At 47.2% G+C, this 13307-nt stretch overlaps 1 protein-coding gene across 2 annotated transcripts in view; it reads left to right on the top strand.

The window, feature by feature from the left end:
- The first annotated feature begins 3648 nt into the window (after window positions 1-3648).
- The window catches only part of Foxk2 (forkhead box K2), a 59968-nt gene continuing 50309 nt past the window's right edge, over window positions 3649-13307 (top strand). For both annotated transcript variants that reach the window (XM_074044822.1, XM_020168135.2), the window contains exon 1: window positions 3649-4040. In XM_074044822.1, the coding sequence (XP_073900923.1) occupies window positions 3649-4040 (392 nt within the window). The remainder of the gene's footprint in view (window positions 4041-13307) is intronic.

Below are 13307 nucleotides of genomic sequence, written 5' to 3'. Positions count from 1 at the left end.
GGGGCCTGCAGGTTGGTCTCCTCCTTGCCCCAGAGAGCTGGGAACACATCTCTTCCAGTACCAGAGACACCTAAGGGAGGTCTGTGAAGGTGTCTTTGTCTTTCTTCCTCTCATCCCCTGACTTCTTCCTTCCAGATAGGTCCATTGTGCCCAGCTGGAGAAGCAGTTTTGATAGATGAAGCCTCAGAAGCACATTTTTTTTCAGTACTGGGGACTGAACCCAGGGCCTCATGCCTGCCAGGCAAATGGTCTACCTCTTGACCCACACCCCCAGACTTATGGATTTTATATTTTCTTTCTTTTTTTTTTTTATTGCGGTACTGGGGCTTGAACTCAGGGTTTTTCAACATAGGGTCTCATAGAACTTCGAACTACAACCCTCCTGATCTCTGCCTCCTGAATAGCTAGGATTACAGGCGTGAGCCACCAGCACCTGGCTATATTTTGTTTCTGAGATAGGGCCTGACTAACTTTATCTGGGTTGGCCCCGAACTCGAGATCCTCCCACCTTGACTTTCCCAAGAGCTGGGATTACAGCTATGGGCCACCACACCCATCACAGCCACATTAACTTTCTCTCTCTCTCTCTTTTTTTTTTTTTTTTTTGTGGGACTGGCATTTGAACTCATCAGAGGTTCGTGCTTGCAAAGCAGGTGCTCTAATGCTTGAGCCACACCTTCAGTGTGTTTTGCTCTGGTGATTTTGGAGATGAGTGTCTCATGAACTATTTCCCCGGGATGGCCTCACCAAGTAGCTAGGGTTACAGGCATGAGCCACCTGCCCGGCTCACAGTCACTTTTAAGTTCTGATTTAATGACAGTAAATTTAAGCATTTTCTTGGTGTACTATTTTAAAAATAACTATCATAAGATTCATATCTGAAGTTGTCATTTGTTTAGCATGAAATTCAATTGGGAGTATATGTATTGTCCATCGGTAAATCTTCACTTGATTCTAAAATCAAATGGGTCTATAATATTTTATGATTTTAACTTTCTTTCTTTAGTGTACTGGGATTTGAACTCAGCACCTTGTGCTCACTTAGCATGCTTTAGTTTGTTTTGTTTTGTTTTCAGAGAGTCTTTGAGTTTTTTGCTCAGGACCTCAGACTAAGATCCTCCTCCCTATGGCCTCCTGTAGCAGGGGCCACAGGTGTGTGCCACCATGCCTGGCTTATTGATTGAGACAGGGTCCCCCTAAATTTTCACCTGGGCTCCCTCAAACCGTGACCCTCCACACCTCTGCCTCCCAAGTAGCTGGGATTACTGACATGTGCCACTGTGCCTGGGTCAATTTTTAGTATTTAAGCAATGCAATTATGGACTTTTTTCAGTGTTGGAGATGGAATTCAGGGCCTGAAGCACAAGAGCTCCGCCACTGAGCTACATGCCTAGGTCCCAATCGTGTTTTCTAAACTTGAAGTGTAATTTAAAACCAAAATTACAAAAGTAAGACATGCAGATATTTTTATAGGAAAGGACAGAATCCTAAGAAATGGGAGGAGCCCTTGTTAGGAGTCTAGTGTGATCTGTTCCTGACCTTTGCTGGGACCTAGGCCATAGGTGAGGTGCACAGAGCTGTACACCCCCTGTGCACCCCACACCTGACAGCCCTCATTGCACCCAGGAAGATTCATCACTTCCACTTTTTAAAAAAGATACATCCCAGCCAGGGGCCTGTGGCTCACGCCTGTAATCCTAGCTACTCAGGAGGCAGAGATCAAGAGAATTGTAGTTTGAAACCACAAACTACGTAACAGGTAAATAGTCCAAGAGACCCTATCTTGAAAAAAACCTTTCATTAAAAAAAAAAAAAAGGGTTGGTGGGGTGGCTCAAGGTGTAGGACCTGAGTTCAAACCCCAGCACTGCAAAAAAAAAAAGATACATCCCAATGTGTGGACATCCCATGAAATGTTCACCTGTCATGCATAGATTTCCTTTCTTTTTTTAAAACTTAATTATTTTTTATTATGTCATACTGGAGGTACATTGTGACATTTACGGAAGTTCTTACAATATCTCATAGTTGAATTCACCCCTGCCTAGATTTCCTTTCTTCTTATGAGAGCTGGGGATGGAGCCCAGGGCATTGAACATGCTAGACAAGCCTTCTACCACTGAGCTGAACTCTCAGTCCTGATCTTTTCTTTTTTTGGTGCTGTGGTTTGAACTCAGGACCTCATACTTGCTAGACAGTGCTCTACTATCTATTAGCCCAGACCTTTTGGCTTTAGTTATCTTTCAGGTAGACCTGGATAGTGATGTGCTGATTCTCCTACTTATGTCTCCAGTAGAACTGAGATCACAGGCATGCCGACAACCATGCTCAGCCATTTTTTTTTAAATTGGGATGGCATTCTCACTAACTTCTTGCCCAGCCTGGCCTGAACCTCAGTCCTCCCTATCTCTGCCTCCTGAGTAGCTGGGATTACTGGTTATTTTTGACACAGGGTCTTCCTTTATGCCCCAGCTGACCTGGATATGATCCTCCTATTTGTGCCTCCCTGGGAACCTGGGGTGACAGGCTCACACCACCGTGCCCAGCCATTGGTTGAGATGGGATCTCAAGAACATTTTTGCTAGGGCCGTTCTCCAACCGTGCTCCTTCCGACCTCTGCCTCCTGACTAGCTGGGATTACAAGTTTGAGCCACAGGGCCAGGCCTGCCTATCCTGTCCAGGTTAAGTCCAGCCTCCTCTCGGCTTTTCCTCTCACACTGATCCCCTTTTTGGGCTTGTGTCTATCTGTCCTTCACTCAACGATCAGCAGTAACGGGACACCGGGGCTCCACTGCCGCACCAGGGGCCTGGGTGTTGGTGTGCCAGTTGCTCAAGGCCCGCAAGCCTCCCCGGGCAGAAGCGAACAGGTGCACTGACTGCCATAGGAGTGCTGAGGACCCTGGAGTCTGGGTTGTGGTCTCTGGAGGCCCTGACCCGGGACATCTGCGACTGCAGGACCTGGAGGACCTGCGGCCCTGTTCTTTTTTAATGGAAGGAGTCTCAGCGACCACCGGTTATCCGATGGGCGGGTGGGATCTCAATTTTTAAGTTCGAATAAATTGCTGAGAACGTAACTCTAGTTCATCCGATCAGCTTAGGTTTGGGTTAAAATCGAGGGCGGTGGCGACCAAGCCGAGCGCGGCGGGTTCGCGGGCACCGCGCGGAGGGTCTGCGCGGCCTGCCGCCGGGAAGGGGCCTCGAAGGCTGCGGGGACCGGCATGGGGCCCGGGACAGCGCCCGCCGCGGTGGCAATCGCGACACCAGCGCGAGGGTGGCCGCCAGCGCCCGCCTTGACCTTGGTCCCCGCCCGCGCCCCGCGCGCACCAGCCCCCGAGCGGGCTCCGTACTCCACCCCAGTTTTTCCACGCCGTCCGAGACGACCTACGTCGCGCGACGCTGCCCGACGTGCAGGCGCTCGGCGGCGCGGCTCGCCATTGGCCGGCAGCAGTAGCCCCACTGCGTGCGCCGCGCCCATTGGCTGGCGCACCCGTCTGTCGCGCGGCGGTGCGCGGCCGCGCGAGCTCCCGCCCTCGCCGCTCTCCTCGCCGGCCGGCGGCCTCGGCGCCCGTGCTCGGCTCGCGCGGCCCACGACCGCGCCCGGGCCTCGGCCCGCCAGGGGGCCCGCGCGGATCGGCCGGGCCTCGCAGGCGATGGCGGCCGCTGCGGCGCTCTCGGGCGCGGGCGCCCCTCCCGCGGGTGGCGGGGCCGGGGGCGGCGGGTCCCCGCCGGGCGGCTGGGCCGTGGCGCGGCTCGAGGGCCGCGAGTTCGAGTACCTCATGAAGAAGCGCTCCGTGACCATCGGGCGCAACTCGTCGCAGGGCTCGGTGGACGTCAGCATGGGCCACTCGAGCTTCATCTCGCGGCGCCACCTGGAGATCTTCACGCCCCCGGGCGGCGGCCATGGCGCGGCGGCCCCGGAGCCCGCGCAGCCCCGGCCCGACGCGGGCGGCGACTTCTACCTGCGCTGCCTCGGCAAGAACGGCGTGTTCGTGGACGGCGTGTTCCAGCGGCGCGGGGCGCCGCCGCTGCAGCTGCCGCGCGTGTGAGTGGCGGGCGGGCCGGCGGACGGGGGCTGCGGCCTGGACCCGGGCCGGGCCGGACCTACGAGCTGGGCCGTAGCTAGGACCGGACCCAGGGCCTGACCCCCCGATTCCCAAGCAGGGGCGGCCCCACGATAGGGCGACCCCGATCCCCCCCCAAGACTCGGCCCGCACCCCCCACCCCTCCAGGGGGACCCAAGCCTGTCCGCCGGCCTTGTCCTGCTCACGGCCCGCCCGGACCCCACGAGTGACCCGCTGGGTCCCCAGCCAGGACCCAGCCCCCCCCCACCCCCCCCGCCCATCCCCTGCGGGTCCTCTGCCCCGCAGGCCTTCACCTGTCCGTGCGTCCTGGGAGTTGGGTTTGTGGTTCATCCGCGGGGAGCGGGAGGACCGCCCCGAGTGGAAGCCCGGTGTCGGCCGCCTCTCTTTGTACACGCGCTTGCACCTCGTTCGGAGTGCGGCCCCTTAAACCTCAAGGACCTCTTGTGACCCTGCTGTGATTTTGGTAGCCTAGACATCGAAAACTCCAGCTTTTAAATCTGCCCTGCAAACCTTAAGTTTTTGGAAAAAACAACTTTTTCTTTGAAAAAGGATTTGGTTGTTTATAAGTGACTGCAGAGTCGTAACAGTGTTGAGTGATCCTCCCAGGGAACTGTCAGTCATGCTGCAACACAAGTCAGCTTGGTTCTGTGGTTTGATAAAGTTAGCATTTACTGTGCTGGAAAAAACAACTTGCTTTCTAGGAAATGGTAATTATTCCTGAGGGGCTCGTGTCTTGATCATTGCAAGTACAGCCGTTGTCCACCAACTGGAGGTTTTAACTGCTTTCAGTTGTTGGAGATGCTGGCCAGAGCTGTGCTTTTTCTTAATTCTCTGGGATGGCGTGTACCTGTGGTCTGTTTATGTGCGTCTGCAGAAAGTCAGTGTTTGTGACCTACTGGATGCTTTTTTTTTGGGGGGGGGTGCCAAAACACCTTGGATGAAAACTAATTGCCTTTTAATCTGGCTGTTTATTGTTTACAAAAAAGTTGATGTCACAACAAAGGAAATGATGTATGTAGTCTTGAGAATTTAGGAAGTTTTACTACCATTTAGCTAGAACCATTCCTGTTAAGCCAGGCACTGTGGTAGTGTACATCTGCAATCCCAGCAGTAGGAAGACTGAGGAAGGAGGATCATGAATTCAAGGCCAGCCTGAGCTGCGTAGTTGCCAGCATATAGGCCAGCCTGTGTTCATAGCAAGACCCTGTCTTAAAAACAACAACAAAACAAGCAGAAAATCCATTTGTGTTGAATTCTGTATGCTGAACTTGGAAATACATTGACCTTTCAGTGGGCAAGCATAATTCAGACTTTGTGCAGAGTAGAGCGAGCCTTGCCATGGAGATGAGTAGGAAGGCTGATGAGGTGGGAGCCAGGTATACTTTTTTTTTAACCTCCAGCTGTGCACAGGGAAGAGTCATCCCTGTGGCTACCCAGGTGACCATAAAGCCTGGGAACTTCTGCCCGTCCTGACAGAGGACTGGCTTTGTTAACAGGGATTTTAGCATCTGTACAATGAAGTAATGTCTCAGCATCTCCTTTTTTTTAAGGTATCATTTGCTTTAAAAAATGGTGGAAGGTGAATGAATTACGAAGGTGGTTGGTACTAATGAAATGTAGAAATTGTTTTAAAAGCTTTTCTTGAGTTTAAGTTTAGTGTTTCGGTTGATATTTGAAGTTTAAGTTCAAAAAGTTGAATTGTGTAAGTGTAAAAGCTGTTGTAACTTAGAGTAATTATGCAGAAATGAAATACTCCCCCCCTTTTTTTGAGACAGGGTCTCACTATGTAGCCCATATTAGCCTTGAACTCGTGATCCTTCTGCCTCAGCCTCTTGACTGCTTGGATTACAGGTGTGTACACCATATTCAGCATTGATTTATTTTATTTGGTGGTACTGGGGATTGAACTTGATAAGTGAGTATATTTCTGATCTCTGCCTCCTGAATAGTTAGGATTACCGACCGGTGTGAGCCACCTGTGCCCAGCATTGTTTATGTATTATGTATGCTATTGTGTGTCCACAAATCATTTTTCAAAGTAAAAAAAAAAAAAAATCACAGTAGTGAAAGATGAACTCTACTAGATACACAGAAGTTTGAAAACTGGAAAAATGTAAAAAACAAATAACACTAAAAATTAACTTAAGAGTACATTAGATACAGCTTTATGTTTTAAAAATAATCGTTTTAATCCAGGCATGGTAGCACATGCCTGTAATCCCAGCACTGAAGAGGCTGAGGCACAAGGTTCACTAATTCAAGGCCAGTATATCAGGATATCAGGCTGTATATCAGGATCCTGTCTCATCATTTTACTGATGGAAAGACTTGAGAGCTAATTTAAAAAGATTTTTGAAGTCATGGATAAAGAGTTGGGGGTGTAGCTCAGCAGTAGAGTGCTTGCCTAGCATGTACAAGGCCCTGGGTTCCATCCCTAGCACATAAGAAACAGTGGATAGAAAACTGACAGTAGTCTCTGTTTTTAGAATGTTTAGAAACTTTTGTCCTCATTATATTGAGGGTAAATCATGGAAACATACTCAACTGATGAAGAAACAGTTACCTATATCTCAGCTGATCTGAGTCACTGAGAGACTGGGTATGTACGTATCTTTTAAATGGGTTCCTTTATAGATCTGAGGTGGCACCGGTCAGCATGCCAACATAACAGTTCTGTTGCCCAGGCACTGGTGGCTCACACCTGTAATCATAGCTACTTGGGAGGCTGAGGTCAGGAAGATTGTGGTTCAAGGCCAGCCCAAGCAAATAGTTTGTGAGACCCCTATCTCCAAAATAACTAGAGAAAAATGGACTGGAAGTATGGCTGAAGTGGTAGCACACCTGCCTAGCAAGTGTGAAACTGAGTTCAAACTCCCGGACTGCCAAAAAAAAAATTTTTTTTTCCTTTTGGACTGGGGGTGTAGGTCAGTGGTTTACTGTTTGCCTAGCATGCATAAGGTCCTGGTTCAATCCCCAGTACCACAAAAAAAAAATTTTTTTTTTTTTACAAGGTACCACTGGGTTTGTGCGATGAAATAATAGCATGCATCTAACTAGAAATACAGAAGAAAAAAAAATCCAGTATAGCATATACTTTTGTTTTGTTTTTTTTTCAGTTTTCTCTGACTTTATATTGGACTGACATTGATATTATCTTCACTATGTTTTAGTTTTGTGTTTAAGTCTTTTCTCAGATCTTTTGGAAGGTTCCTTCAAAGTCTGAAATACACACTGTTGCTTCAGATATGCTGTACACTCACCAGAGCATGCCGTAGACCTTGGTCAAAGCTAATTGTGTTGTTCCTGTGGCAGATATTTCCAAATGGATTCCATATGTCTTTGGTGTTTTAAGTATCAATAAAGATTCTTTATATCTTTTCAGTATTTCCTAAAATCCTTTCAGACTTTAATTTCATGACTTCTTGACGGTATCCACTTATACATGCTCTCATAGAAGCAGAGAGGCCAAAACTTGGTTAAAACATTCCAGGACCATGACATTAGTCTATGCAGTAGAACAGACCCTTGCCAGGTCAAGATCATTGTATTAGAGTTCTGTTTTCAGAGCTCAAATACTAATCAACAGCTGTTGTCTCCAGTCTTTCTTACAGTTGTGGAACATGGTTCAATAATTGATATTGCTGGCCAGAATATTCTTAATGTTTGTTTCAGATTTGCTTATTGAACTGAAAATCACTGTAGAGTTAAAAAAAACTGACCGTCCATGGTTGTACTCTTATTTGAGCCAGCATGATTTTATTCTAGTCCCAACTTTAAAAAGAATTTATACTTTGTAGTTTGTATTAAAAGGCTCAAAGAGAATTTGGAAGAATATGAAGGACAATAGTTTAGGGTTTTGTTGTTTTTACTTGTTTTGTTTTTGAGGCAGGGTCTTACTATGCAGCTCACACTGACTTTGAATTGAAGATCCTCATATGTCAGCCTCCTGAGTGCTGGGATTATGGGCATGGTGGCTCACCTCTGTAATCCCATTGCTCAGGAGGTAGGAGGATGGAAAGGTCAAGGCCAGCCTGGGTGAAGTTAGCAAGATCCTGTCTCAAAACAAAAAGGCTGGGGAACATAGCTTGAGGCTCTGGGTTCAAGCCCTCAGTATTACCAAAAAAAAGTGTGGTTCATCATTTTATTGAAATAGTAAATGCTGCATTAATTTGGAAGAAGAGAGAGAGAAAGATCCTTGTTTGGCTGTGATGAATATCTTAAGTGACTTTGGTCGTGGCTAGTGAGCCCATCATGCCCACTGTGGACTGGCACTTTGTGGGACTTAGTGCGTATGAGAGTACTAGGCCATGTGGTTTTCCAGAAATCTAGTGATTCTGCAAGTCCTTGATTTGTAAGGTCCTGTGTAAGAAAATGAAGCATTTTTCTCTCTCAGAGCCTATGACTCACTGAAGGCACAGGTATTCTGAGACTTGGGTCTGTGGGGGTGCCCTGGCTATCTGGACAGAGCCTCTAGAGGTGGGCAGGATGTGACTGGGCTAGTAGCTTGGCACTAGAGTAGGTGGAATTCAGGCTGGAAGGGACTTGGGACAGGTTGTAAAACACTGGAGAATGGGGTTAGCCTGGAGTCACTGAAGGAATGAGGAATGCCTTCTTCAAGGACTAGGTTCTTGTTTGTCCAAAGAGCAGGCCTGGCACCTGGGAGGACTGAAGTGTTTTAGGAAGATCATTGGACAGGGATGTTTGAGTTTGTTGTTCCTTTTGTTGCCATGTTAGGAAACTAAGTATAATGTGTAAATAAAAATAAGCAACTCTTTAACAGTTGTTTGTGCTTTGAAAATGTCAAATGAATTCCACACCTTATTTTTTTGTGATACTGGGGTTTGAACTCAGGGCTTTACACTTGTTAGGCATGCACTCTTATTGTTACTACTTGAGCCACACCCCCATCCTTTTTGCTTTGGTTATTTTTGAGATAGGGTCTTGCTTTATGCTTGTGGGGCCTGGACTGCCATCTCTGTAGCTGGGAAGACAGGCAAGGCATGCATTACTGTGGTACTGGCGTTTGAATGCAGGGCTTCACACTTGCTAGGTAGGCCCTCTACCACTTGAGCCACTTGCCAGCCCTTTTTTTTGTGTTGGGTATTTTTGAGATAGGGTCTCTTGAACTATTTTCTTGGGCTGGCTTCAAACCGCAATCTTGATCTCTGCCTCCTGAGTAGCTAAGATTATAGGTGTGAGTTGGTGGCACCTGGCTTGTACCCAGCTTTTTATTGGTTGAAATGGAGGTCTTGTGAAAACCCCCCCAGCCCCACATCCTTGTTGGCCTGGTACTGTGATCCTGCCAATCTCCTCTTCCGGAATAGCTGGGATTACAGTCATGAGCCTCTGGGCCCTGCTAATTTGTCACTATTTTAAACCAATAATATCCTGGAATTTTAACTGGCAAACATAAATAGAAGTTGAATTTATTGTTTTCCCAAACTTTATTATTATTTTTTTGCTACTATGTACCCCAGGCTGGCCTTGAACTCATGATCCTCCTGGCTCAACCTCCCAGATGTTGGGATCACAGGCATGTGCTACTGCCCAAAACTGTCATGCAAAGCTGAAATTGTGTTATTTAGAAATGTGACCCCTGTGCCTATGCCCAGCTGACTGATTGCTTTGCTACACTGCCTCATGATATAAAATGCTCCTTTTACCTGTGCAGGTTTTGACTTGCAGATTGTGTTTGGTAGTGTCACATTTGAAGACTTGCTCATTAAGTCAGAGAGAATATCTAAGGTAGAGAGGCAGCAAACAGCCAGTCTGGCCTCTGGACCTTTTCGGGTGAATGGAATTGAATGCTCAGGTGACTTCGTCCTACTCAGAATGGGTTAGGCAAAACCACATTTCCCAGAAAGCAGGAAGTAAGGAGGCACTCCAGGAGAGGAGAGGGATTAGGAGGTGTCACTAGGCTGGATTGAGTGAAGGAACCACCAGGGATGCAGTTTGGGGGGACGAGGACAGATTTCCTGGTTGGAAAAGACAAGTAAGATGGTCTTGTCTGAAGATCTGAGCAGAGCTGGTCTGAGCAGAGCTCTGGTGAGGCCTGGGTGTTTTCTTAACAATAGTTGTGGGTTTGACTGAAATGGCCTGAGGTGCTTGATAGGATGAGCAGAGCTGAGAGTCAGGGCCCAGGACCAGGAATTGGTAATGTTGGTATATTTGGAAAACTACTCAGTGTCCAAGTTAATTGACTTTAGTGATTGCTGTGTGATTTTTTTTTTTTTTCAAAACAATACTGTATATCCATTTGGCACATTGACATGTTTTTTTGTTTTTGCTTTTTTTTTTTTGGTGGTACTGGGGCTTGAACTCAGGGCCTTCACCTTGAGCCACTCCACCAGCCCTTTTTTGTGAAGGGTTTTTTGAGATAGGGTCTAGAGAACTGTTTGCCCCGATTGGCTTTGAGCCTCAGTCCTCCTGATATCTGCCTCCTGACTAGCTAAGATTACAGGCATGAGCCATCTGTGCCTGGCCTGAGGTCATGTTCTTGCACTTAGCCTCCCTGGATTCTAGTTCCCTCATTTGTGATGGGGAGAAGGTCCCACATCATGTCTCATTTGCACTGTGTTTGTGCCCTGTGGAACACCAGGGGCTGCATCTGTTTTGTCTATCACAGTCCTCAGCACCATGCTTAGGACCTGGTATGGACCAGCTATGACTCAGTGCATAGCTGAGGGTCACTGGCAGCTTCCCTTCTGCTCTGTCCATCTCACTCTCTCAGCCTCATTACACCCTGGCTACAGGGGAGAGGAGAATGGGGGAACTGGTTTGCATGTAGTGTCCTGTTATGGTCTCATTTGTGGGCTACTTGTTCATCAATGCTTTATACCTTTTGTATTGTTTTTCTTTTTCTAAAACTTTTATTGCATTGTAATAAACCATATATTCTTTGAAACCCAGGCCATGGATTCTTTTGGGAGGCAGTGAGGACCTGAAGCTGAGCTCCCCTACAACTCTGAATGTCACCTGATACTTTTTCTTTTTTTTCTTTTTCTTTTTTTTTTTTTTTTGGCCATACTGGGGTTTGAATTTGGGGCCTACACCTTGAGCCACTCCCTCAGCCCTTTTTTGTGATAGTTTTTTTTTTTTTTTTTTAAAGATAGGGTTTTGAGAACTATTTGCCCATACTGGCTTTGAACTGAGATCCTCCTGATCCCTGCCTCCTGAGTAGCTAGGATTACAGGTGTGAGCCACCAGCACCTGGCTTCATGAGCAATCTTTGAATTTGTTAATGAGAAAGCACCTGAGGGCCTGTTACAGGCACACATTGCCATTTGTATGATTTGAAGCAGGCTTTAAGCATGCTAGCCAGATGTTAGTACCTGCTGTCTTCCCTCAAAGTGGTGGCACAGGGAGCTACAGCTGGAGCAAAGGTACTGCCTTTCCTCCAGGCCAGTTTGGAGTATTTGTGGGCTTCCTTCATCTTGGCCACTTTAATGGGAAGGTGCTCTGTTGAGAATTTCGTGGGGTTTTTTGTTTGTTTGTTTGTTTTTTAAACTTAGTGCCTCATACCTAACTAGGCAAGTGCTCTACCACTTGAGCCACGATTCTCCTACTTATGCCTTCTACATAGCCGAGATCACAGGCCTGCATCACCATGTCTGGCTGGTTGATTGATACAGGGTCTTACTAACCTTTTGCCTTGATTGGCTTTGAACTGCTGTTCTTTTAATCCCTGCCTCCTGAAGAGCTAGGATTATAGATGTGAGCCACTACACCAAGCTCTATGGGGCTTTTAGACAATACGTACTTCTTGGCACAGTTTCTCATTTGATACAGAGTGCTTGTATTTCTTATGCAGTGAAAGGTGTCAGGACACAAGGAAGATTCTCACTAGGGTGAGTCTGGGTTCCTCCACCTCCCCAGGACATTTGGCAATGTCTGGAGATACCTTTGTTTGGCATATGTGGTGAGCTGGTATCACTGGCAGAGGACTGGGATGCTGCTTAACATCCCACAATACACAGGACAGCCCATCACAAAGAATAAACCAGCCCCAAGCATAATTAGTGGGATGGTAGAGGCCCCTGGGGTCTACTGCCCCAGGCAGTTGGTGACAACTGGATTATTACTCCTGGCCCTAGCAGGGGTGAGGTTGTTTGTTTGTTTGTTTGTTTGTTTGTTTTTAACAAATGGTACCTGCTTGAACTCTGACCCTGCCACAGCTTTTGTTCAAGTTTAACAGAAGCTGCCTTTCCTAAACTGGAGGAACCGGTAGGTGGAGAGGCCCTGTGTCGGAGCGCAGCGTTTCCCTCCTGGATGCCTGGTGGTTAGAAGCTCTGCCAGCTCAAGACCAGCTTCTCACTTCTACTGGGATGTGTGCTCCTGCCACATCACTGACTTCAGGTTGACACAAGTGTTCTGGAAACGTGTGGCTAACGGGGGAAAGACTGGGTTATAGCTGAATTCCAGGGAGTGTCCCATTGAGAGTGGCTGTCCAACATGCGGACTCTCACCAACTGCAGTAAGAAAACGATCACTGTCACTTGAATAGGTGGGTACAGAAAATGCTGAAGTTACTCAGACACTACTGTTGTGTTTTTCCATTCTCTTTGAGTTCATGGGGGTTTTAAAAATACTTCTTTTGCCGTTTCTAAACTTAGGAGCGTCGTTTTCATAGCCATTTGAGCTGGGTGGAGGAAGATGTGGTATTGGATGTAAACTGTCCATTCTGGTTCCGCTTTGAGTCTTCTGTCCCACTTTGCCCATTCTCTCACTGGATGTCCCCACGTCATTAAGTACTACTCAAGTCCTGGCTAATCTCTAGGTTGTACACTTCCTGGGGCTGGGCTTGTGTCCTCCAGTAATGCTGGGTACTTGATGGAACTCAAACGTTTGTTGACTTTCTTTGACACAAACTTTTAAGTTGGGTTTGGTGAAAACTGTTCCATAAGAAACAATGTTAAAAAGTTAGAAATGTTATAAGGCAAATTCACTCTTTGATTTTACGCTTATGCTACTTTTTTTTTTTTGGTTTTCGGGATTGACTCCTAGCCCACTCCAGCCCAGTTCCCACTTTTATTTCTTGATGATAGACTATCCTTTTTGTTTATGCACTGTGTGTTTTTTAAAGCTAAGGGTGACTGATACATGGAGGGACAACCTGCAGAAGCCTTATTCATGTATAGAATTTTCATAGTTGAATAAAAGTGTCCTAACAATGTACACCAAGGTACAGAACTTGTAGTGAAAACCACTATCTGTGCATTGTGAACAAG

The sequence above is a fragment of the Castor canadensis genome, chromosome 11 (genome assembly GCF_047511655.1).
Source record: "Castor canadensis chromosome 11, mCasCan1.hap1v2, whole genome shotgun sequence".
Taxonomy (NCBI): Eukaryota; Metazoa; Chordata; class Mammalia; order Rodentia; family Castoridae; genus Castor; species Castor canadensis.
The sequence above is the reverse complement of the archived record's forward strand: the minus strand, read 5'-3'. Positions and strand labels throughout refer to the sequence as shown.